The following is a 26873-nucleotide window of genomic DNA, read 5'->3' on the forward strand; positions in this document are numbered from 1 at the left end:
TGTTTTCAGTGATCATGTCGGGAAGGTGGGTATCATGGAATGACCATTTAGCTGGGCAAGGTGCTATTGTATTTAGGAAGTATGCATGAGGAGGCCCAATGTCCAGGACAGGTGGTTTTAAGACAGCAGTTAACTATTCTAAATTAACTCAAGTCTCCTACTCAAACTGTACACTTGAAAACTTGGGAAGTAGCAAAACTCATTATTTCTCATTAATATCTGAGAAATTCCAGAGTAAATAAAAGGTATTAAAGATTAAAGAAGATCTATTGAGATACAATGTAAATTAGTGAGTGCTTAAGCCTGAGGGATATGGAGATGATAACTAAAGGTATTTAGGATTTTTTCTTTTAGGTGAAGAAAATATCATATAATCAATTATGATAACTACCTATGAATACACTAAAAAGTACTGAAATGTAGTCTTTAAATGAGTGCGCTAATGGTAAAGGTTATTTAAAAAGATTAAACAATTATCTCAATTTTTAAAAAAAGGAAATAAAAATTATTATGAATTATAAATAGATTGAATAGCAAAGCAAGTCAAGAAGTGATTAGGGTAGTATTACCTTCTGTAAATAAAAAAAATTACCACAGATTGAAGAAACACAGTGAGATATAGCATATGAAGATTTCTTTAAAAAAAGAAAATGTTTCTAGTATAAACATTCATATAGATTACACAGGTATCTATATTTTTGGAGTAAACCCACAAGTGGGCCACTAAACAAATCTAGCTGTTAAAAAGGAATTCTAGGATGTTCACTAACAAGATAAAAGTCAGAATAAGTAAGAAGTAATCCCAACAGTTTAGAAAGGAACCAACTTTCACAAATAAAATGCAACAGGGAGAAATAGAAAGTATTAGTTACTGGGGTAAACCAAACTAAACCCCAGCTCACTGCTATCGAGTCAACTTTCAACTCAAAGTATCACTAAGAGACAGAGGAGAACTACCTCTTAAGAGTTTTCAAGGCTGCAATTCTTACTGAAGCAGATTGCCACATTTTTCTCCTGTAGAATGTATGGGGGGGGGGGGGAGATGCTTATTAACACCAAGGTTTCTTAAATAGATTGGACTACCCTTAATTTCCCAAAACCAAAGCAAAAATAAAACAAAGAAAAAATTCAAAAAGAAACCATTTTTGGATAGAGGAAGGAAAACCCAAGGATGCTTGAATAATAAAGAGATCATGTGTGCAAAACATAAAATTGTTTAAAAAGCAAAACATTACAAAATCAACCATCAGGGAATAGAAAAAAATCTGTTTCTTCTTTGTTTCCCCACATTTCCCTTTATATTCCTTATTTGATGAAATATGTTTTGAGTACTCACTCCATGCCACCAGCACCTCTGCACCAACCTCGCTACACGGCCAACCATGTGAAACGTGCTCCCACACTCTTCATTTTGTCCGTGTTGTCACACATGCCCAAAGGTAGGAGTCAAGGTAGCTCTCCCCAAATGGAAAATGAAGCCAAGGCTGTCACTGTGAAACCAGGTTCTCAGATCACAATGAATACATTGTAGGCTACCTGCAACACTTTGAGGACTGACTCCTTCCTACCTGGATGTAGTAAGAACTGCTGCTGAAACTTCTCCCTTCAATGTAGGTGTCAATGAGCTGGCATTAACTTAAATTCTCCATGATAGCATTTTCTGTCTATAGGCCTCTTTGTGTTTCTCAGACCTTTCTGGGAGGCCCATTTCCTTTAAAAACCTACTACTAGCCCCATCTTTTAGAGATAATGCAGGTCCTTCCCTTCCTTCAAAGTCTTCCCATTTAATTTAATGGGAATCTCCTGTCTCTGAGATTTAGCTTCATCACCTATCATTGGGCAACCAAAATTCAATTTTTTGTGATATCTGATATTTAAATTTTATATATTAGTTTTACCTACAAAGATCTTCATATGCTTCTAAACCAGAAACCTAAATTTGAACATACATTATTTTTTCCCTTCAGGGAATAAACTATTGATTCAGAACCTTATACATAGTTTTCAAAATGCAGTATCTGAAATCAGAGTTATGAGCTCATTACATTCTAGAGACTCAATAGGATAAATAATGCAAAATGTTCAGTCAGACGATTTTAGTTTAATACTGTATAAAATATAGTACAGCATGGGAGGCGGGAGAAAAACTGGGCTTTCTACTCACATTAAAAGTTACAGTCTCAAAAACTCATAGGGGTCGCTGTGAGTCAACACTGACTGTACGGCAGTGAGGGAGAGCAGTGAACGAAGGTGGAGACTTGGACTAAGTATGTGCAGAATTTGTGTAATATTTGGGACTACATTTCCAAGAAACCTCCTCTCTACCACACCCTAAATGTCCGCTTCCCTGCAAAAGTTGAAAATCAAGGTTCTAAAAAAAAAAGAAAATCAAGGTTCTATTTGTGGGTGGGCAGGGAAACACCAGAGAGCCCGTTGTTCAGTTTGGTGTGATTTCTCTCTCTCTCAAGAGAGATTTTTTAAAAAAATGTTTTATTAGGGGCTCATACAACTCATCACAATCCATACATACATCAATTGTGTAAAGTACATCTGTATATTCATTGCCCTCATCATTTTCAAAGCATTGGTTTTCCACTTAAGCCCTTTGCATCAGGTCGTCTTTTTCCCTCCTCCCTCCCCGCTCTCCCCTCCCCCGTCACTCATGAGGCCTTGATAATTAATAAACTATTATTTTGTCATATCTTGCCCTGTCCGACGTCTCCCTTCACCCCGCTTTTCTGTTGTCCATCCCCCAGGCAGGTCACATGTAGATCCTTGTAATCTGTTCCCTCTTTCCAACCCACTCACCCTCTACCTTCCCAGTATCGCGACTCACACCCCTGGTCCCGAAGGTATCATCTGCCCTGGATTCCTTGTGCCTCCAGCTCCTATCCGCACCAGTATACATCCTCTGGTCTAGCCAGACTTGCAAGGTAGAATTCGGATCATGATAGTGTGTGTGTGTGGGGGAGGGGGGGAGGACATTTAGGAACTGGAGGAAAGTTGTATTCTTCATCATTGCTACATGGCACCCTGACTGACTCATCTCCTCCCCTAGACCCCTCTGCAAGGGGATCTCCAGCAGTCGACAAATGACAAATGGGCTTTGAGTCTCCACTCTGCACTTCCTTCATTCACTATGGTAAGATTTTTATGTTTTTTGATGATGCCTTATACCTAATCCCTTCGACATCTTGTGATCGCACAGGCTGGTGTGCTTCTTCCATGTGGGCTTTGTTGCTTCTGAGCAAGATGGCCGCTTGTTTACCTTCAAGCCTTTAAGACACCAGACACTGTACCTTTTGATAGCCGGGCACCATCAGCTTTCTTCGCCACATTTGCTTATGCACCTGTTTGTCTTCAGCGATCGTATCATGGAGGTGTGCACCCAATGATATGATTGCATGTTCTTTGATGCCTGATAACTGATCCCTTCGGAACCTCATGATCACACAGGCAGGTGTGTTCTTCCATGTGGATTTTGTTGCTTCTGAGCTAGATTGCTGCTTGTTTATCTTCAAGCCTTTAAGACCCCAGATGCTATATCTTTTGATAGCCGGGCACCATCAGCTTTCTTCACCACATTTGCTTATTTACCTGCTTTGTCTTCAATGGTTGTGTCAGGAGGGTGAGCATCATAGAATGTCAATTTAATTGAAGAAAGTATTCTTGCATTGAGGGAGTACTTGAGTGGAGGCCCAATGTCCTTCCACCATCTTAATACTAAACCTATAAATATAGGCACATAGGTCTATTTCCCCATCCTCATATATATATTTGCATATGTCTTTGTCTAGACCTCTATAAATGCCCTATGCCTCCCAGCTCTTTCCACTATTTTCCTTGACTTTCCTCCTGTCCCACTATGATGCTTTTTCCCCACCTGAGTTTCAGCAATACCTGTTCATTACATTAGCCTTGATCATGCCCTACCAGGCCTCCCATATCTACCTCACCACCAATTTGGATCACTTGATGTTCCCTTGTCCCTAGGTTTAACACCACTTCCTTAACCCCCGCCTCCCCCTATCCCATTTCCCCCCTGGAACTGTCGGTCCCGTTGTTTTTCCTCCAGATTGTTCATCCAGTCTATCTTATTTAGAAAGACCTGCGGAGATAATAACATGCACCAAAAAAAAGACAGAGCAAAACCAAGCAACAATATACAACAAAACAATGACAACGAACAAAAACAAAATACAAAAAGAAAGAAAAGCTTGTAGTTAGTTCAAGGATCATTTGTTGGCCTTTAGGAGTGTTTTCCAGTCCAGTCTGTTGGGGCACCACGCCCTGGCCCCAAAGTCCACCATCAGCATTCCCTGGGGACCTTGCTGCTCCATTCTCAAGGGAGATTCTTAATAAAAGCTCTCTATGCGAAAACCCCACTCTGGGTCTCTCAAAGTTAGTTCTTATTTTTGGAATACAAGAGCTCCCGAAACATTTCTGGCCAGCTAAGGAAGAGAAAGAATGTTCCCATGTCCTAAAATATCATTTGATAGCTAGTTTGTAATGATAAATATATCAAGGAAACTGTACAACTGAGAAATGACAGGTTTTATTAATTTGAAAGCCATATATAATCAAGTATAAGCCAACCCGAATATCAGCCAAAGCACATAATTTTACAATAAAAACTGCATTAAAATTTGCTGGAAAACTTGGCTTGTACACGAGTATATACCGTAAGATGTTATATCTGAAACTTTCAAGCATTGTACATTATGTTTTCTTTCTGCCTTCATGAGCATTTGCAGTCTACGTCGTCCAGTGGTGTTGCTGGGAGCTAGTGTGGACTTGGTGGCAGTGAGAAAAAGAACTGTTACAAAGACTGTGGAATTTTATCTTTGGCCACTTTATCTCACAAATACAGCCAAGATGCAGTTATACTTTTGGGATCTTATGAGCACTCTCCAACCTTCAAATTATCATCTTTACTAGGCTGGCACTCTTTTGTAAATCCCCAAAACTATGCAAGAGGTCTTTTGACCTGCTATCTTTCTTAGCTAATTCTTATCCAAGGATTTTAGGAGTGGATCCAGGACTGAGAATTTTAGCCCCTGTGAGGAGGTATTATAACAGTTTCTACAGTAGTGGGCATTATACTACGCCTCAACAGACAGGGGTGAGGTAAGGCTAACCAGTAACGACCAGTTAATTCTGGAAGCCCGTCCAAAATAGGTTTTTCAACATGGTTAAGAGACCAGAGGATTCTTGAAATCTACCATGTTCTCTCTTCTGCTCTTTTTCAGATGGGAAAACCAAAATCTAAGACCTCCAAATATAGCTCTGGAATACAAATTAATCCTCAGACCCTAAAGAAAGAGTGTTATTTCTTTGTAATAAGTGGTGGGAAATTTGGCCTGAAGACAGTAGTCTGTCTACATTATAATGGCAAACTAGTCACCATTAACCAAAGCTCTCAAGGGAATCAGGGGGCATTTTTAAAGTTACAGGGGGCTATAATAAAACCTACTTACCTGGATCCTGAGAATCCCATAGGAAAAATGGTGCTAGGAGTTAAGTTTAGAAATCTGCCCAAGACATCATGAAGTAACTTCAATGGTTGGGGATAAGTTTGGCAATTCTAGATCTCTGGTAAGTATTGAGAAAACAGAGAGAAGACTGCCTACAAGAATGAAGTGTAACAGAACTTTGTCTGCTTGTCTTTGAACCAGCTCATTATAGATCAGGAGAACTGAAATACTTTCCTTTAAAGAGATTAGATTTCAATTTCTCCCAAGGATGCCTAATGGACGGTCAGTTTGGGCCTGTCTCACATTTGCCACCTCTTATTATAAAACTTAGCATCTTCTGCCCTAGTCTTGCAGGTTATGTTTGCCTTAGTGGGTATATACAAATTACCAGGCATAAAATCTTGGTACATCTTTCTAACCTAAAGACTAAATTCTTGACTTGGTGGCCAAAGCAGTTACAGGACAGAACCTACAAATTATGCACCCTCTTGCACCAACCCTTGCAGTCTCCTTTCTGATGGGTGACTCACCTGCAGGTACAATTTAACTATCCCCACATGTGCTACATGTTATATCTCTTCATCTGAAATTTTATTAATTACCTGTCTTTTAATTACCTTTTGCCTTATAGGGAGATAGATACTTGGATTAAGAATCCTTCTGTTGAACTGTCAAAATCCATAGCAAATGCTGGTAAACTAATGCAGTGTTAAATATCCCCCAAGAGACTGTTTGTTATTTGATTCTGCCTCATACTTTATAAACTTTTTCAAGATTTTACTTCATGTAATTACGTAAAATTATGAGCTCCCATTTGTTACGTGACTACCTCACTTAAAGCCTAGTTAAATGACAGATTGCTTGTGTGGCACACAGTTGCCAAAGCGATATTCTTACTTGCCTTTCAAGGAAAATACATGCCTTCTATTCAAGAAAAAACATAAGCCTTTCCTTAAACTTTAAGTATGTGACACCAAGAAGTTATAAAAAAATTGCAACTGCAGCATTGCATGCTGTAAACTGAGAATAAGAGCGGAATCTCTTAATCTAACACTCAGGCTGGGGTGAGGCATTTTAAAAAACTTTAATCCCTAGTTATGTTAGAGTTAAATGTAAAGTCTTTCAGAAACTTATCAATCACCATGAGGCACAGGTGCACAACAGCAATGCTTAAACTCTATTGCCAGAGTGTCCCAACCATAGCAGCGTTGAGCTTTATTTTCATTAGCCATCCTGTACGATACACTTTGCCATTACTATACTTCAGAGTCTGTACTCTAGAGAGTCTGCATAGTGGTACTGTAAATGCACTCACTGTGGCACACAGATGGATAAAACAGAGACAGAAGAAGACATACACAGAATCAGACAACGGTCCACATAACTACTCACTATGACAGTCCTACAGGCGCCAGATTTACTGAAGGAGTGGCCATCAAGAACAGGCACAGAAATAAATTAGGTCAGCTTTAGAAAGGATAGTAGTTATCTCATCTCCATTCCACTCAAAGCATTATTTTCCACTACAGTCTCATATTTAGTAAAGGAAAAAAAGTGGCTTAGACCAAGGTAATGAGCACAAGCTCTGATCAACGCTAGGGACGTTCCTGGTGAAGACAAACAACATGGTATCCAGTGGAACACTAGCACTGTGAGTTCAAAAAGCCCGCTGTGGCCATCTTTAGCCCAGCCAGCTCTTACTCTTACTGCCATCTAGTCGATGCTGGCTCACAGGACTCCTGGGGGTTTCTGAGACTGTAACTGTTTATAGGAGTAGAAGGCCATATCTTCAGTTTCCAATCCAGAGGAATGAATGTGGCAGTGCCAGAAGCCACAAACTGCACACAGAGCCCTGCTTTCATTCTATGCCTTGAAATCAGTTCAAAATCCATCTTCAATACTCTAAGTATACACTTACTTCTAGCACAAAAAAACTGTGAGTGGCAAGAAAAATCCTAGAGAAAGCAAAGAGAAATAGTGTTCTTCTAGAAAGAGTGAGACATGCATGCAGAAATACACATACACAAATTATGTAGTGTGATCTAAAAGTGTCCTCAGAGCTAGAAACTGTCGAAAAGGAAGTTTTCTTTATCCTATCATTTCAGCCTGGTAGACCAACCAACCTCTTCCTGTCTTTTTAATATAAAGTTTAAGAATTTATTAAGAAGAAACGAACGGAATAATTTGTGTTATCAGTATTGTTCTTAGGACACGCATGGCATTGATGGATGCCAATACGCTTGTCACCTCTTTCCTTTTGCCTCATTATCACTAAGAATTCCCCCTAGGGCAACCTTTGTGTGTGACTGTTGGAATTTTCTGAAAGAACAGTTAATCCTGTAGGACCCAGACTGCTACCCAGTATCTATGAATGACTGGCAGCCTCAAATCCAGCCTCTTACCTCAAAGAGCTTGCTTCTCTTTAATATAGATTGAGAGATTTTTACTCATATAGGCAGGGTGATGATGTACCATGCCCCATAAAAGCAGACAGTAGCTAAAGGGGAGAGCGAGCCTTGTCCCTGATCCCATAAAAAAATGCTTGTAATCTCTCAAGGGGAAATGTGGTAGGGCATGGGAGCAAAGAATGAAATCTCAACTAAACTTGTGCAGAGTCCACGCAGTATGTTGGGATTACATTTCCCAAAGCCCTTGCTACCCCAGCAGAAATCCCCCTTGCCTTTGAAAAGCTGGGTTCCACCTGAAAGGCGGACAGAGAATAATCAGAGGGCCAATCATGCAAGCTAGTGTGGAAATTTCTCTCTCTCCCTGGAGATTCTTAATAAAATTTCTCTATGCAAAAATCCCATTCTGTACCTCTCAGTAAGCCTTCACTTCAGGAATGCAAGAACCTGAATCTCTATGTAATAAACCATCTGGTGCACTAATCATTCCTAGTGTATTTCCTCTTTGCTTCGAGAAAATAGATGGCTCCACCAGTGGATATTTTAAGTGGATTTTGAAGTAGTACTATTTATTCTTATGTGTAAAAGTGGTACACTTAAATGCAGCATTATTAAGTAATGAAAAAAGTTCTAGAGTCAAATTTTAGCAGTTACAATTCCACTTCTGTGTTAAGGCTCTAGCTTCTGTAATTTTAGCCGGACAAAAATCAAACAAAGCCCAAATAAAGTTCTGTTGAAGCAGTTACCCTTTAAAACTGTATATAAGTTAAATGTCTGCAAATTACTTGTATAATCAAAATTTCCGGAACTGTGTTATCACCTGGTATAATAATATAAAATAGGAAAAAAATTCACATTAAACTAAGTTTCCATCCAGAAAATAAGCTAATGCCCTTAATACTTAAAAACAAAACTCATACATTCATGAATAAAACTTGATTTCACCTGTACTGAAGAAATTTTTAAAATGGTCACTTACATTTTTGTGATTAACGCATTTCATAAGGACTAGTTCTCTATACGCACGCTTAGCGTGAGTTTGATTCTGAAATGGCCGGCTCAGCTTCTTGATGGCGACGTTTCTCTCAAGGATGGCATCATAAGCTGCACTGCAATGAGGAAATTCAAACAATAACCAAATACAGCAGAAATCTGTAAAATCCCTGAAACACCCATGTAGACCCTTACTGTCCTAAAGATATTTGCAATGGAATCAAATTCCTTGACTATGCATATTTCTCCTTTATTTAAGGGATTGAAATAAAGTGCTACTACAAAATAATAGAAACATTAAACAAAAATTTATCAGAAGTGATGCACTGATTCTTGACATAACCTTCATTAGGTCTATGTATTTCTGAAGTCCATATTTCCATCCTTATAACCTTTCTCCAAAGAATTTAAGAATTTACTCTTTTAATATATACTACATCAAAACAGATGTTTTGATATCTTTGAGGAACTTAAACTGCATTCCTTTCAATGTTCTTTGAATTTTTGAGGGGAAAACAAAATCTGAAGGGAAAAGATCAAGCTGTCGGGTGGATGAGATACAATTTCCTAGCAAAATTCCAGAGGCCAACCCTCAAGAATAAGCATGTGCACTGTTACGATGGGGGAAAAAAACTTTTTTAAAACAATACAAACTTATCATTATAAAAAAGGAATGTTACATACATAAAAAGATTTTTTTCTACTTCTAATTTTTATTATTTTGTTGTTGAGACTATATACAATAATGTATACAATATTTATACAAACTATACGCCAACCATTTTTGTGTGTGAAGTTCAGGTACACTTATTACATCCAATTTTGCACGACTTCTCACCCTCCTTTTCTGAGTTGTACCTCCCTCTTTAACATAAACACACTGCCTCCTAAGCTTCTTATCTGGTTTTTTTTTTTATCGCTTTATAAGGACCTCATACAACTCTCTTCTGTACAACTTCCCAAGCCTTTTTCTGACTAATGCAGCTTTTAGTTTTCTTTAATTTCTTCATAATAAGCCTTAGTCATTATTCTGTGTCTTTTGGCAAAATCTACCAAGATTACCCTTTTTGGAATCTCACAAAACAGTTGCCATAACCTTCTAAGCTAACTGGCCTCTCTACCTGGAATTGGCAGCTGCCCAGTTGGTGCAGTGGGTTATGTATTTGGCTACTAACTGCAAGATTAATAGTTCAAAACTATCAGCCACTCTGCAGCAGTAAAATGAGCCCTTCTACTTCCATAAAAAGTTTCAGGGCAGTTTTAAAACCCACAAGGGTAGCTTTACTGTTTTCTATAGTCACGGTGAGTAAAATGCAGTGAGTTTGGTTTTTGGTTGAAAGCAGGTTAGATGGAGCCCTGGTGGTGTAGCAGGTTACACTTTGGGCTGCTTGCTACTCACAAGGCCAACAGTCCAAACACACCGAGCACTCTTCAGGAGAAACACGAGGTTTTCTGCTCCTGTAAAGATTTATAGCAGGGGTCCTCAAACTTTTTAAACAGGGGGCCAGTTCACTGTCCCTCAGACCTGTTGGAGGGCCGGACTATAGTTAAAAAAAAACTATGAATAAATTTCTATGCACACTGCACATACCTAATTTTGAAGTAAAAAACCAATTAGGGCAAAAACACCGGGCGGGCCGGATAAATATCCGTATGCGGCCAGAGGGCCGTAGTTTCAGGACGCCTGATTTTACAGCCTTCGAAAGCCACAGGGGCAGTTCTACTTTGTCCTATGCAATGGCAGTGAGTTTGGTTTTGGAAGTAGACTAAGAAAAAGTGTATAACTGAGAAGACTGTCTGCAGTCATCCATCCACTGATCGCTAAGACACATTTATGTCCTGTTTAGAATAAACCTAGCCATTTAGAAATTAGACCCCTAGTAGCAATACTTTTTAACACCCTTCCCCACAAGCCCCAGTATAAAATAAAAGTACCACCAACTAATGGCATATAGGGTTTCCAAGGCTGCAAATCTGCAGGGAAACAGTCTCATCTCCTCTGGCGCAGCTGGTGGGTTTCAACTGCTGATCACACAGCCAGCAGTCTAACACTAACCTGACAGCGTCACCAGACTTACATCTACAATCAGCAAATTTGTGTTATTTCCTGTGGCCAATTAGTGATAGCGACTGATAATACCTGTTTTGATTCTTTTTAACATGGATACATCTATAGTATTTATATGCATATATATACAACATAAATATAAATCCATAAATCTTTTTTTGTTTTGTTTTGTTTTTGACTTTTCAACTTCCATCTTTTTAGTGAGGCTGATGTGAGTGAGTAGCATGCAATACTGGAGAATCTTAGCTCAGGGAGGACACTGGTGGGGACGTTTACACTTCAAGTGAGGAGAGCAAAGAAGTCAAGGGTTTGAAGACACTGCCTCCAGGTTCCCTGGGGCTTCTCGTCGATGGCTATCACTGGAAGGCCAAGAGAAGGCTGTTTGGGGACATTATTTAAAACCGAAACTGCTTTCTTCATCAGGTCCTGGCTCAACAGTGGTTCACTGAAAAACATCAGGTACAAAATTGTGGATTTTGACACTAAGCTTTTGGAAGGGAAAGTAAAGCAGGATCCTGTCCAGGGGGATTCTGTGAAACCAGTGAGTTGCCTTGCATCTTTCTTTGTACTTGGGACAGACCGAAGCTGGGTGCAGTGCGCGTGGTGCCCTGGGAACCCAACCTGGGCAGTTGTCAGCAGTCCTGGGGCCACCTTCTCTTGGGTGGGGTCTGTGTGAATAAGAGCCTAGACAATGTTTCTTTCCTTTTTGACAGTTAATCTTCGCAAGGTTCTACTTGCTGGTTCTGGTTCCCAGTACGAGGAAGGTCATCTATGTGGACGATGATGTGATCGTGCAAGGTACTGGTGGGGGGGGGGGACGCCCTGCCCCGCGCCTCCACGGAGAGGTGGGTGACGTCTTACCCTTTCAGGGGAAGTCCTTCCCCTTTACAACACACCGCTAAAGCCAGGGCACACAGCTGCATTCTCAGAAGACTGTGACTCCGCCTCGACTAAAGTCGTTGTCCGGGGGGCAGGAAACCAGGTAAGTGTCCTTGCCGACTCTCCACAACACAGGTTAGCCTTTCCAGAGCCCTGGTTGTAGTGGGTTATACATTGGGCTGTTACCTGCCAGGTCAGCAGTTCAAAACCAGCAACTCCCGGCAAAGATTTATTGCCTTTGGAGCCACAGAGGCAGTGTGCTCTGCCCTATAGGGTCGGTCACTGTGTACTGGAACCACCACAATGGCTTTCCCGTTCTCCCAAAACACAAACATGCTCTTCATCAGTTGGTTTAGGATGCTGAGGGCCACGATAGTCAGTGGCTCACAGTGGCCTCTGTGGGTTTCCGAGACTGTAACTGTTCACAGGAGTAGAAGGCCCAGTCTGTCTTGAGGAGCCTGTTGGTGATTTCACACTGCCGTCCCTGAGCTTCATGGCCCAGGGCATAATAACCACACCGTCCAGAAGCTGCTGGTGCCACTTTTATGTGTTGTATGTTAACCTGAGAAGTCACAGGCAGTGTTTTGTCACCTGCTGCTGTTGCTGGGAAAATCCATAAATCTTACTTAAAAATGTTATATTTAAAATTATGTTCTACGTAGATTAAAAAAGCACAAAACGAAACATTAGGAATTATGCAAAATAATTAAAATTTTTGATTACCTTCTGAGGTAGTTTATTGTGCCAACCTGGCCGATAAACACGTGGGGTTAATTGAAGGGTGGAGAGATAAATGACTTGGTGAGCCTCGCCTTTCAAGTTTTCAGGTCTCTTGATTTTTGATGGTTGGACCAGCGTGCAGCTGCCTTAGCCAGAAGTCACAAGGATCTACGCCGATGCAACCCTGGGTGCTGGAGCACCTGTGTGGAGACCCCTGCCAGCGCTGAGATGCTTACACATTCACTGACTCAGCTTTCCTCCTGCAGTCAGCATCATTGCGTCTATTTTGTGAGATGGAGAACTTTGTAGATTGGTGTTGGACGTATAGGTTAATGTTGGGCTTGTAGGCTTGGGCAGCATGGGTTGGGATGTTTCCTTGATGTGTACTTACCCTTTATATAAAGCTCTCTCTTATACATGAGTTTCTGTGGATTGGTTTCTCTAAAGTACCCAGACTAATACACCTTCAGATAAAGCAAGTTTTAATTTCAAATTCATTCTATTTATTTTTAATCTCCCAAATCAAAGAAGTATTTTAAATTCTAATAGTTTAAAAGTATCTGAGTAGATCCATTCCATTATTTTGCATCCAAAGACATTAGATTTCTGGTTAGTTGTTCCTAAATGTACACAAATGAGGGTCACCTGGGTGCCTACGGAGCAATTCCAGCTCAATGAGCCATTCTATTTATGGGTCACCCCCAGTGTGTATGTTAAGACCATCATATAACAAGTTTTTTGTTTAATACTTGTATATGTCATAATATTTTTAAAATTGTAATTATTATAGCAGTGAAATTGTGAAGATAATTATTCCTGAGGACAGGGCTAGTCAAGAGTAATATTTTTAGAAATCTGTGAGGTTAGGCAAAGATACAGAAAAGCTTCTATATCTTTAAATACTATCAAATATTTTATAAATAATGTAATTTTCACAAAATCTCTATAAATTCTGTGAGAAAATAGGCATTAAATATGTCAAGAGTACAAATCTGGTGACTCATAGAGCTAAATTGTTAAATGAGTTGCTTTTCTGAATCCTTGTAATATTGCATATACCAAATAATTTTAAGTTGAATTTGTAGCTCTTTATGATCTTAAGTTGACAATCAGACAATACCAGTTTAGAAAAATGATTTGTCTTTTCACAATTTTTTATATTAGTAATTACTATAAGAATCCAGAACAGAGGAAAAATCCGTTCCCATGTTCTAATTTTCTACATATGCGTATACACATAAATATAAGGTATTATTTTATAAGTGTTAAAGTATACATAAATATCTGTAGATTTTAGACATTTAAACTGAACACTACATTTCTGAGACTATATATACCTAGCTCATGATGCAATGATAAAGTCAACAAGCAGAACAGAAAACTTCAAAGTGCAATTGGAGAACACAGTAAAATATTTTAAGAAAATGTGCAAAGACCTAGATGTAGAAAAACAAAAAGGAAGAACACACTCAACTTGCCTGAAACTGAAAGAACTCAAGAAAAAGTCCAACTTCGAGTTGCACTACTGAAAGATGGAACAACGCAGGGACCATCAAAAGATGCAAAGAACACACAAGAGTCACTGTACCAAAAAGACCTCATCGACATTCTACCATTTCAAGAGGTAGTAAGTGTATGGTCAAGACCAAGGGTACTGAAAGAAGACAGTCAAGTTCTGCTGAAGACATTAGCCACGGAAAGGCTTTAGTAATTAATCAATTTAAATGTTTCTAGAAGCTGAAGAAGCACTGGGCCCACACACACGTCAATGCCGGGAGATTTGGAAGTCAGCTACTTGGTCAACTGACTAGAAAAGATCCATATTTGTGTCTATTCCAGTTTGATTTCTGTGTATTCTATCTAGAGAAGCCTATGTGTATAGTTGCATTTTGTGTCATTGGAAAAATATTATTTGCTATGAAAAAATAATTAGTAATGCATCCTGATTTGATCAATTTCAGACAGAAGACTTTGGTAGAATTCTTTAATTTCTTCATCACTAGCTTTCATGGTTAGTGCTTAAGTTTGAATAATAGTTCTTTAATGTAGATATATAAAATTCTATGACAGCACTATCCTTCAAGACAGATCTTAAAATGTCTTCTTTGACAGTGACTGTAATCCCATTCCCCTTATTTGTGTCATTCCCGACATAGTAACCAGGGGTCCTCAAACTTTTAAAATAGGGCCAGTTCACTATCCCTCAGACCCATTGGAGGGCTAGACTATAGTTTAAAAAAAAACTATGAACAAATTCCTATGCACACTGCACGTATCTTATTTTGAAGTAAAAAAACAAAATGGGGCAAAAACACCCTGTGGGATGGATAAATGTCCTCGGCAAGCCGCATGTGGCCCGTGGGCTGTAGTTTGAGAACCCCTGTAGTAAACCCTATGACTTTATGACTCAAAATGGCCAATACCAGTCCATTTCAATTCCCAAATGCCTAGAATATCAACCTCTATGTGTTTCATTTTATTTTTGACAACTTCTAGTTCTCTTAGATTTATACTTAGTACATTCCAAGTTCCAATTATTAATTAATGCTTGCAGCTGGATTATCCCTTTTTTTGACTTGTAGCCATTAGCAAATGAAGATCTTCTTACTCCCAACAGGATTTGCTCCATTCAAATCACCATTGCCAACTCTACGTTGAGAATGCAGCACCTTCTCAGTAACATTTCGAGTGCCTATGGACAGAAGAGGCCCAATCTCTAGCACTATCTCTGACAATGAATGTTCTGTTTCCATTCATTTGGTCTTTAGCAACAGACAGTGTTTGGATGCTATGCAAATGGCTTTCAGCAGCTTCTTCCTCTGAAGTACAAATATCCTCTGACAAACCTATTTGTGAGCATACTCCCCCATTCTTTTGCCCGCCCATTCAACATACATACCCATACATGCAGCCACTTATGGAACATTATTATTATAGGATTATGTATATGAGAGTATTTATCTGTTACCTCAAACTCTTGAAATTCTCCTCTGTCTTCCCCTGCCTCCATCATGTTTTACAACCTCTCTTATTCCATATTGACTTCGTCACACATGTTAACATGTGTCTACCCTTTAGCTAGTTAACTTAATAGTCTTTTCTTCCTGGTCCCACTTCTGGTAATCAAAGAAAATTTCTTTTAGTGTAAAAAGTTTTATTGTCTTTTTACAATAGTGATCTTATACAAGAGTCATCCTCTGTGATTGACCAATTTCACTCAGCATGTCCTCCAGATTCATTCATGTTATAAGGTGTTTGAAAGATTCATTCTTAATCCTTAACGTTATATAGGATTCCATTGTGTGTTTACTCATTCATTAATTTAAAGACGGCTACATTATTTCTATCTGTTTGCTATTGTGAATATCGTCCTGGATGGAACACAAATGTGCATAGATCTATTTTTGCCTTTCTGAAGCCCCTTCTTATTAGCTGACTTGCACGCTTAGTGCAAAGTATGATTTCTAAAATTCCAGAGGTTCTTCATAATGTGACACTGATGTTTTTAATTAAATAGCTTTAAGAATGGACGTACAAATACAATTAAGCATGCCACTTACTCTTTACTGAAATAGGTATTTGGCTTTATATGTTTTTGAACAAATATTAATCATTGTGTATACATAAAGATGATAATGTTGATTTATAAATAAATTATTTTATAATAAAAGATCATTAGTACCTGAACAAAACAGCTTACTCATGTTATAGTTTTAACTCACTTAATATTTTAATGCAAGTTCAATGGTGAAAAGAGAAAAACATAGCTATTATTAATTTTTAACTTTTTAAAAGGAAAAACTTACCAGACAATTCCTTGAGCTCCAGATCCTATAGGTTTTAAATTCTGATATCGTTTCAGAACTGTAAATGTAGAATCGCCAATCTCTACACTATAAAAATTGCTGTCCCGTTTGCTTCTGCTCATGATGGCACTTTTGATGGCTTCATCCAAAATTTCACTTAGGGGCTGCAAATTGGAACAAAATATGATGTAATACAATGAACTTTTTTAAGACTCTGAAAGTAAAAATATTTCTATAAAACCATACAAATCTTTATTAAACAAAATCTTTATTCACATGCTGTGAAGTGACTGTTTCTTAACATATCCTCCCTTCTCGGTCTATATGCTTTTGAAGGAATTCTGCGCTCTGTAATTTACGTCACATCCAGACAGCAGCTCTGGCATCATCATAGGACTCAACATGGGTTCCTTTCAGATGTTCTCAAGTTGTGAGAACAAAAAGATGTCCCCAAAAACCATTCACATAGCCTCTGTGCTGGCCTTTTAACCTTAAACACAAAAGGACGAGCCGATCCCCACGGATCCCACTGCTTTGATTAGAACTGGCTCTCTAGATTATGCTGGTAGTTTCGAGCTGCTGACCTAGTTATGAGTATCCCACTACGCCACCAGAGCTACTAATACATGACATAAGCTCACTAGCAAACATAATGAAAAACACAAATAGCAAAATAGACAACTGAGACATTGTAAAATTAAATAATTATATGTATCAAAAGATTTTATCAAGAGTACAAAGGGAATCCACATACTGGGAAATTTTTTCTACAACAAAGATATGGGATGAATCTCTCAAATCCACAGAAAACTGATACCTCAACATGAAAAATATGAATAAGCTATGTACAAGATGGGCATAGGACATGAACAGTTCATCAGAGATGACATCTCTGCAGCCAAAAATTGTATGAAGAAATGTTGACAATCACTGGCCATCAGAGAGATGCAGGCAAAATTTGCCATGGTAACCTCAAATTGATATTGATAGCAAAGTACAAAGAAACAGAAATAAATTATGGATAGAATCTAGAACCCACACATACTGTTAATGGGGCTGTAAAACTGTGAAACCACTGTGGAAAATGGTACGGAGCTTCCTCAAACAACTGAGCATAGAAATGCCATGTGATCTAAGAATCCTATTACTTGGTAACATACTCCAAGGAAATAAAGCATTGTAACATGAATAGATATATGTACACCCATGTTCAGAGTAGCATTATTCAAAAGAGCAAGAAGATGGAAACAACTTCAAAGCAAAGGCTGGAAGCTGAGAATACCAAAAAGAGGTTGAGTTTTGCGTCATTGACTAGGCAAAGGCATTCAACTAGGAGGGTTATAACAAACAATGGATAACATCTGGAAAAATGGGAATTCTAGGACATTTCGTTATACTCCTATAGAATCTGTACAGGAACTAAGAGGCAATCTTTCAAACAAAACAAGGGGATATTATATGGTTTAAAATAAGGAAAGGTGGCATAGCAGGCATACTTTGACCACACTTATTCACTCAGTATGCTGAACAGTTAACCCCCGGAGTTGGCCTGCATTAAGAAAAACATGGCAGAATAGTGTCTAGGGCAGGTGTCCTCAAACTACAGCCTGCGAGCCACACGCTGCTCACTGAGGACATGTATCTGGAACCGGAGGGTGTGTTTGCCCCGTTTTTTGGTTTTTTTTTTGAACAATGGAAGACATTTTTATTGTTTTTGTTTTTTAAATCATCTCAACACTGCAACTATTGGTATAAACCAAAAGTAAAACATGTGCATTTTTAAATGAACATACATTTAACTATCTCGATCACAGCGACCTCTTCAACAAGCTAAACACCCAGAGGGAGGTGGTCAGAGCATTCCGTGGGGGCATGGGGCACTCTGCTCGCTCCCAGCTGGAGTTCTCTCTCCTCACTCCTGCGCTGGTCACTGTGAGCTACGTGGCTTCCAGGTGGGAGGGGGAGTTGGAGGGGTGCTGCAGGAACAAACGAGGTGGAAAACCAGTGCACTAGAGCTCTCAGGAGCGGGACAGGCATGGGCACTCCAAGAACATGGAAAGTGCGACCATCGAAGATGAGTCCCCTGCGATGAGCTGGTCTTCGTGATCAAGTTGGCTGAAACTCAGCTGTGTGTACACCTTGTGTGTCTATAGGTGCTCGACCTGGGCTGGTGCTGTCGAGCCGAGTGGAGGCCGACTTAGCTTGGCCCTCTAGGACAGAGTGGAACTGCCCCACAGGGTTTCCAAGGTGTTCACCATAACAGGAGCAGACTGCCATCTTTCTCCCGGAGGGCGGCTAATGGGTTGGAACTGGCAACCTTTGGGCCCGCCGCCAAATGTTTTAAAGACTGTGCCACCAGGGCTCCCATGTTATGTTCTACAAGATGAGAGTTAAAAGAGCCACAGAAGAGCTGAGAAATCTTAAAATCATTCGGCTGAGTTGGGAGGACATGGGCAAATGAGCAGTGACCTCTGATTGGAACTTGCTCCAGAATGAAACAGCCGCATCCCACTGGCAAACCCTCTGCCCATGAGTTCCGCTGACATGCTGTCCGTCACGAGCACTGAGTGCTGGAACACAGTTCTTCTTAGTCTACAGGGAGCCGTTCTCTTTTCAAGCTCTTGCCTCACTTCTGTCCTGCACCCCCAGGAGGGAACCCGGGTCACTCATTCACCCGAGGAGGTGGCCGGGAAATGCTTACGCTCCGCTCTGTGTCTGAGACTCCGTTCTGTGTCTGAGACGTCTCACTAAAGAACGCACGCCAACTCCTGACTTTTGGTGCAAAACGATGGTAAAGCTTGCTGCAGGTGAGTCCCGGGCATGGCGAGAGGAGGGCTGAGTGGAGGGGTGGAGGGAATCTCGAATGATTCTTCTGACAAGACTCCAGGACTCTGGAGAGGCTGGGACCGAGGCTGAGGGTCCATGCACACTGGAGGTAGGTGTATAGTTACTGGAGGGGAGACGGAGTGGCTCCACCAGCTCAAGAAAAAGGGACATCTTCTCAGGTCCTCCCCAGCCCCAAACCATTGTTCACCTTGACTCTCGGGCTGCAGTGAATGGAGGCTATGATACGAGAGGGCGGAAGACCCTCGCTCGGAAGACAGAAGAACCCAGGGCATCTTTATAAATAGCTACATCATTAATTTTCTTATCCACTTTGAAACACGCGGCAAGTTGAATATTTATTTAAAAATAAATTTCAAAAACCTGTATTTACAGTACAGTAAGACTAGGATGTGCAAACAATGGGAGGAGGCGAGCTCATCCTGTGGTGGAAAGTCCACCTGATGACGTGGGGCACCTACCAGCTGAGCGGGCCACAGCAGGACCTTCGGTAACACTGAGCTCTGTGCGGCCTCTCAAGCCCGGGGCGGGGAGGCCAGGTCAGGGTGCTGGGCTCAGGACTGGGCCATTGAAAAGGCCCCAGTGTGGCAGGAGGACTCATTTCACAAGCCAGCAGGCCTCTAGCTAACTCGACTCCCCAGGTGGTCACTCAGAAGTGACCTGAAGGGCCCTTCTCAGTCCAATGTAGCTTCATGGAGAGACGGGGAGGGCAGAGAGGCCCAGAGATCAAAATCCTCATCTTAAACAAAAAGCAACAACCACACACAAAATCTGAGTAAGGAGTGATAAGCCAAAAAAAAATGACTCTGAACGGAAGTGCCACCCTCTCTTCTCTCCCTTGTCAAATGACAGAGCAGCCGCAGTTGAAGTCACCGGTAGCTGAGTGAACTACATGGCGTGGCATGACATGACGTGGCGTGGCACCCCCGTGTGCCCCTGGCCCCTACATGTGTGTGCAAGGGTAGGCCCTGGTCACTGGGAAAGCAGGTCAGTGGTGTAGCCCTTGTGGCAGGAAGGGGCTGGGTCAGGTCTATCTGTACACGAGGTGGGAGAACGAGGCGGACTTGTAGTTCAGCTGGTGGTTGGGCATGAACTTGTGCAACTCGCTCTGCTTGCAGCAGGGGTCGTAATGGTAGGCGCTGAGGCAGGCGTGACAGGAAACTTTTGAGCACTGCGTGCAGGTGTGGGTGGCGCCTGGGCGGTTACAGAAGCCACAGCGGGAGGTGGCCGTGGCAGGGGGCTTGGACTTGGAGTGGAGGGGCAGCAGCCGGTCAAGGCCCTGAGTCTGGCCCGAGTATTTTTCCCGCAGTGATGTGTGGGCCAGTCCCTCGTGGGCAGAGGCCTTGCTGGAGCCGGAGCCAGGCTTGACAGGTGGGGGACCAGCGAGCAGGCTATCACAGCGCTGGCAGAGGGAGGCGCTGCTCGCCAGCCCGCACTTGGAGAGGGCGGGCTCTTTGGCGGGGGGCGGGCGCTTGTGGTAGAGGGGGTGGGCATCATTTCAGGCCAGCCACACGTCTGGCCGCAGGGCATCCTGCCGGCGGTACGCAGCCCTGGACTCCGAGTCTGTGTACAGGTCCACGTCATCCTGAGTGGAGAAGTATGTGCCACGCAGCAGGCCGTTGCTGGGGGAATGGGACGGCAGGTCATCCGGGCTGCCGTGGGGGGAGCTGGACGTGGTCAGGTGCGAGGGGGACGGGCGGATGATCTCGTCCCTGAAGTCATCCCCCGAGTCTGCTGCCAGGGGGGGCTCCTTGCGCAGGCTCAGGGAAGCCTTCAAGGGCGGCTTCCTGCTCTCCCAGTAGCTGTCGTAGGCGTCCACCGACCTCGAGGGCTTGGTCACGCGGGGCTTGTAGTAGTCCTTGGCTGCCCTCTCGCTGGCCGACTTCTGGAGCACCACCCGGGCCATCGAGGTTGTCAGGTGCTCCCTGCCCTTGGCGCGCCAGCGCAGGGCATCGGAGCATCCACGCACGTCCTCAGTGCTGGTCTTGCGCTCGCTCACAACGTCCAGCTCAGAGTAGCCCTTGTCCTTCACTTGTGAGTGGATTTCCAGCATCTGCTCACACTCCACCCTGGCCAGAAAGAGCTCGAAGGAGACCATCTCCGTTTTGTTTTTTTACTTCAAAATAAGATGTGCAGTGTACACAGGAATTTGTTCAGTTTTTTAAAAACTATAGTCCGGCTCTCCAACGGGTGTAAGGGACAGTGAACTGGCTCCCTGATTAAAAAGTTTGAGGACCCCTGGTCTAGGGTCTTAAAGGCTTGTTTTCAAATAAGTAGGCATCTAAATGAGGCATCAACTAAGTTCACATGGAAGCAGCACAAAGGCCTAGGTGAACCAAGGATTGTAAATATAATATTTTGTATTAAATAATATAATAATATAATCCAAATCTAAAGGAGGGGATGGCACCAGAGCTTAAATTGTGAACACCTGGTGTGTAGGCTATGGATGACGGTGGAAGCCCAAACTCTGCTTGCAAGGTCTGCATGTGAATCAAATCCTGGTGAATGCCCTCTGGTGTTGCGGGATGTGAGTAGCCCTGTTATCAGACTATAAATGTGATTATGGAAGATGTAGTCAGGTCAAAATGTCATACTTTATCATCAGATCTCCCTTTTGATCCAATTTAAATGTTTTAGTTTAAAAAAAATTAGTAAAGGATAAATACAATTGGATTAGCCCCTGTTGAAATCCTCTCTGTCCAAGGGCTAAGGATGTGAACATGCAAAATGCATTGAAAAGTAGATTATTGCAGATGCAGAAAGGTAAAATTTTACTGCCACATCATTTGATCTCCTTTATGATCCATTTAAATTTGTTCTAGTTTTTAATATTTCTGCTTTCTTTTCAACTGAGGTTTTTCATCTGTTTACTTTGTTACTCTTGTTACGATTTGTTTGTTTGCTTGCTTGCTTGGTTTTTTTTATACATATTTTACTGTTTATGAAATCTAGGACAGGTAAATCTATTGAGACAGTAACTGGATTAATGGTTCCTTGGGGTGTGGCAGAGGAGGTTGGTGAGAAATAGGAAGCTAATAATAGTGATTACAAGAATGAAGAAAATGTTCTAAAACTGATTGAGGTGATGATTGAACAACATTTTCATATGACTGAACTATTGAATTATATGTGTAAAATTGTTGGGGACAACAAGAAAAATACAATTTACATGGGCAAAGCACTCGTTAAAATATAATATGCAAATTACACAAGCTAGCTTGCTGAAAGCAAAAAGGACTAGCCAAGAGGACTAGAAGCACGTAATGGTGAAGGTCAATCAATACATTCTTCAGTACTGGATTACAACTCAATATAAAGAAAACCAAAATTCTCACAGCGAGATCAACTGACAACATCATGATAACTGGAGAGGAAACTGAACTTGTGAAGAATTTCTTTTACCGTGGCCCCACTGTCAATGTCCATGGAAGCAACAATCAAGGAATCAAATGAAAATTTCAAAAGGAAACTGGGTAGACAATGTATTATAACAAAATGTGCAAATATCTGGAGTTAAAAAACCAAAGCAAAGCAAAGCCTCTTTTTCAGCTGAAGAAACTAAAGAAAAACTCCAAACCCTCAATATTATTAGCATTAATATTGAAATCCAGGATTTAAGGGTTTCTATGGACAAAATAGTGGTATAGTAGTTCTGCATTACGCTGTGATATGCAAGTTTGGTAGTTCAAAACCATTAGTTGTTCCTTGGGAGAAAGTGCATTCTACTCCCGTGAAGAGTTAACCATACTAATTACATCTGTAGGCTGTACAAATAATCAAAGGAGGTGCACCACATGAAAAATATCATAGTATCATTGAACTGAAAGAAAGCTAACAGGAAGATGGCATCCAGTTGGATTTACCTGCCCAGAGCTCCTGCCGCTGGACCAGAAAATTGGGAGGTGAAGGAGTCTGGGAGGTAGAGTCCTTAAATAAGAATCAGAGTACTAGGGTCTGTCCTGAACCCTGCTTTTTGGGATTTTAACTCACAAAGCGAACCAAGAACACACTATACTCGCTCTAGGCTCGGTGTGCTGGGCTCATAGGTTCTGACAGAGGAGGTACCAGCGCCCTAGTTTGGTAGTGAGCAGCGATGTCCCCAAGCAGACGCCCAAGGGAACATAATCCCAGAAAAGAACCTCAGAAAATGAACCACAGGACTCCACACTAGCGCTCCCCACCTCATAGGCTGGGAATTGGGGTTAGCGGGTAGCCATAGTTTGGAGCAATTGAAAAGACGGCAGGAAATTTACCTGACATACTCCAGTGAGCAAATTCAGTTCCAGTTGGCAAAGAAGAAAATCACTGCTGATAAGCTAGATCTCCTCCTCTGGGAGTCAGTGTGACATCCCCAAAATCAGTGCATCCCAGAAGCCCAATATAAAAAAAGAGAGGGCAGTCAGTGCTGGCTTTCTCCCACTTTGTGGGTGTCGAGGAACTCGAGATGGGAGCGCGCCCAGAGCGGAAAGATATCCCACTGTGGATCAAGTCTCCTGACGATTTAAGAGATCCCAAGGTGTTTTAGGCTCCGACGTGGCAGCTGGTAGCCATATTTGGCCCTAATGGATCTCGAATCCTGTGCCTGGAGCGAGTGAGCAAGACTATGCTTGAGCTAAAGTTTCTGGAATCCTCGAACTTGACCAAGGTTGTCATCTGTGGCTCCTATTTGCACAAGTTACGGGCTAAGTGGATGCTCGAATCTCTGCCCCAGTGGCACCGCCAGCGAGAAGAGCGAGGAATGCTGAAACTTTCGGAAGCCATGAAAGCTCTCGAACTAGACCTTGGATTCAGTGAAGCCAGTTCCTAGTCCACCTGTATAGAAGAGTACAGTGTGCTCTGAGCTTAGTGGATCTGACCTAACAAGTTGGAGGAGAACAATGATTTGGGGGTATGTCTTTGCCTATGAATTCTGCAATGAACACTTGTTTCTAAGGTTTCAATTAAAGGCCTAAATAAAATAATTTCTTTTAAAAAAAAGAGAAAAAATATTTTCTCAGTAAAAACTGAAAATCCCAGGCTCACTGCTTAACTCCAAGACAACTGGTAGAGCAAGTCTTTTACCATACATTAGTGTAATAAGGGAGCTCCAGCTAAGGAATGTCAGAAGTAGGCTACAGCGCCTAGAGGCTTTTAATATAACAAAGACCCCATGGTGCAAGTCTCTGTTTCAGAATAACCTAATTAAAAAATAAAAACCTGAGGTATTAGGGAATCAGCAGTCTTGACACAAGCTAGAACAACTTCACAAGCCCAACAGGGGGAGCTACTGTCCACCCTCAGTGATCCTACACACAGCCTGTCCTCCCTGTGCCTGGGGGACCACCTGCCTGTCAAATGGGGCCCCACACGAGGCTGATGGAACTCCTACTTCCTGCTGCAGTGCTGTATACAGCTCAAGGCAGCAATGGAGATCGCTAGTATTGCTGCCTTGTGCTGTATACAGCACTGCAGCAGGCAATCTCCAGCACTCAACCCTGCTTTGGGAACCGCTGCCTGGCATCTGCTGTGATCTTGCCTTCGAGGGAAATTCCGCCCAGCATCTATGGGACCCTACACCAAGTGCAAACACCACCCTGCTACCCTAAGGCAGGTTTGGAACTCCTATAGCTCCACAGTCAGGTGATGAAGCCTCAGTTATCTCCTTACTTACTATTCTTTTTCTTCTCTCTGTATTCTCTCTCCCACCACAGTCAGTCTCAACAGGCCCAGTTTTGTTTTTTTTCTTTTTATCTTTTTCCTCTTCTCTCCTTTCATACACCACTGCTGGCATGCGGGTCACTACCCTCCACCTAGGGCAACGCCACCTAAATAGCAGGGGGAACTCCAACCTGCCGTCTGTGGGAGCCATGCACACCACACAAGGTAGTTATGACAGCCCTCTACAGTGCCCCACGCAGTTGAGGAGACCTCAGTCTGGCCTCTACTGTGATCTTGCCAACTAGGGCAATTCCGCCCAGGGCTGGTGGGACCCTACACTAAAAGGGCACAACAACCTGCCACCTTCGGACAGGGTTTAAAACTCTCCAGCCCAACGTTCAGGTGAGCAGCTATCTCCTTACTCTCTATTTTTTCTACTCTTTCTTCTCTTTTCTAACAAAATCTAAGCGAGTACAGTTGTGTTTTTCCCCTTCTTTCTCTTTCTTCTCTTTTATTTTTTTCCTGTTTCTCTCCTCCTTCTTTCCTTTCACATGCCACTGCTGGTTTCCAGCCCCCTACACTCTGCCTAGGGCAACTCCACCCACCCAGTGAGGATAGCTCCAGCCTGTGCCCATGACAGTGCTGTATACCTCATGAAAGTGCTACACATGACATGGCACGAGGCTCAGCTATCTCTGTATGGATTTTTTTCTTCTCTTTCTTTTCTTCATCTTTTCTCTTTTTTCCTCTTCTATCTCTTCTCTCTTTCCTGCCAGTTTCAGCAGATTCAGTTTTTTGTTGTTTTCATTTTTTGACCCTGTTTTTACTTTGCATATTGTGTGTGTTAGTTTATTTTTGCTCTCATCTTTTTTTCTCTTGTCCCTCTCTTTCACAAGCCACTGCCGGCCTCCAAGCCACTCCCCTCCGCCTAGGGAAACTCTGACGGCCAATTGAAGGAGCTCCTACCCACACTTGGCTTTACAAGAAGCAGGGAAAATTATGCCCGTCTTCCACCATACCCCTAGCAGCTGGGTTATCTCCCCTTCAAATAGCTGGGGGAATTCCCGCCTAAACCCCAAGGCCCTACAAGTGATTAGGGGAGCTCTTGTCCACTTTCTGTGGTGTTCCATGTTGCTGCAGGAACATCTGCCTAACCTCCATGGTGATCTCTCCTACTAGGGTAATTCTACCTGCTATCCAGGGTGCTCTACACCAATGAGGGTGTAGAGCACCCTCCTCTGTGGCACTCCAGTTTCAGAGGGAAACAACACATCACCCAAGGCCCCCCAAGCCCACTACAGCTTACTGAAAGATCAGCCAGTGAAATGCCATCATTGTGGTCAGTCCCACAACCACCCGACCAGCATCCCATGAGAGGACTATCCCACTCACATTCCAAATAATAGAATACTGGTTGGCTAGAGTAGTGAAACCTCAGGAAGATACAGCGGTAGCCTGACCCCGCCCCCCCTCCCCGTGCAGCTACCTGCAGGTAGTTCACAGAAGCACTCATAAGAGTCCAAGAGAGAGCCCAGTGCTATTCAACTCTGAAAGATGGCACCGGGCTCCTCTAAAGCAACAAAAAGAGCAACCAGTCCCAAGAGCTTCAATGAAAAAGCAGGAGAAAGAAAAGACAAGGCTGGAAGAAGTTAAGAACCTAACAACATGCATAGAAGAAGCAGACCTTGACCTGCCACAGAAAGAAATTTTCAGAATGCTGCTTGAAGTCATACAGAATATGAGGGAAGCAATACAGAAAAAGGATAATATGATAGAGGAGATAAAAGCAACACACCAAAGGAAAATACAAGACCTAAATAGAGATCCAGTAGCAAATTAACAGACTTTGCCAACAGACTTGAGGCAAAGAATGGCACAAGTGACATAGAGGACAACTAAGCAGACCTTAACAAATAGGAAAAGCAGTCATATAAGACAACTGGAGATGAAGAAAATCTGAAAGCAATGTCTGATGCTATGAAGAGAAACAATATTAGAATAATTGGACTACCAGTTCATGACACAACAAAGAAGTCGACAGCGA

General features: G+C 42.0%; 1 protein-coding gene and 2 pseudogenes across 5 annotated transcripts in view; 1 reads left to right on the top strand and 2 right to left on the bottom strand.

Moving 5' to 3' along the window:
* MAPK8 (mitogen-activated protein kinase 8) overlaps positions 1 to 26873 on the bottom strand; it is a 115095-nt gene that overhangs the window by 35285 nt on the left and 52937 nt on the right. For all 5 annotated transcript variants that reach the window (XM_075546749.1, XM_075546751.1, XM_075546753.1 and 2 more), the window contains 2 exons: positions 16346 to 16509; positions 8859 to 8988 (listed from right to left, as the gene is read on the bottom strand). In XM_075546749.1, coding sequence (XP_075402864.1) covers positions 8859 to 8988; positions 16346 to 16467 — 252 coding nt within the window. In that variant the 5' untranslated portion in view covers positions 16468 to 16509. The remainder of the gene's footprint in view (positions 1 to 8858; positions 8989 to 16345; positions 16510 to 26873) is intronic.
* LOC142447101 (spermatogenesis-associated protein 2-like) lies at positions 20058 to 21287 on the bottom strand (annotated as a pseudogene).
* On the top strand, positions 23637 to 23999 carry LOC142447102 (developmental pluripotency-associated 5 protein-like; annotated as a pseudogene).

This window comes from Tenrec ecaudatus, chromosome 4, assembly GCF_050624435.1.
Source record: "Tenrec ecaudatus isolate mTenEca1 chromosome 4, mTenEca1.hap1, whole genome shotgun sequence".
Lineage (NCBI taxonomy): Eukaryota > Metazoa > Chordata > Mammalia > Afrosoricida > Tenrecidae > Tenrec > Tenrec ecaudatus.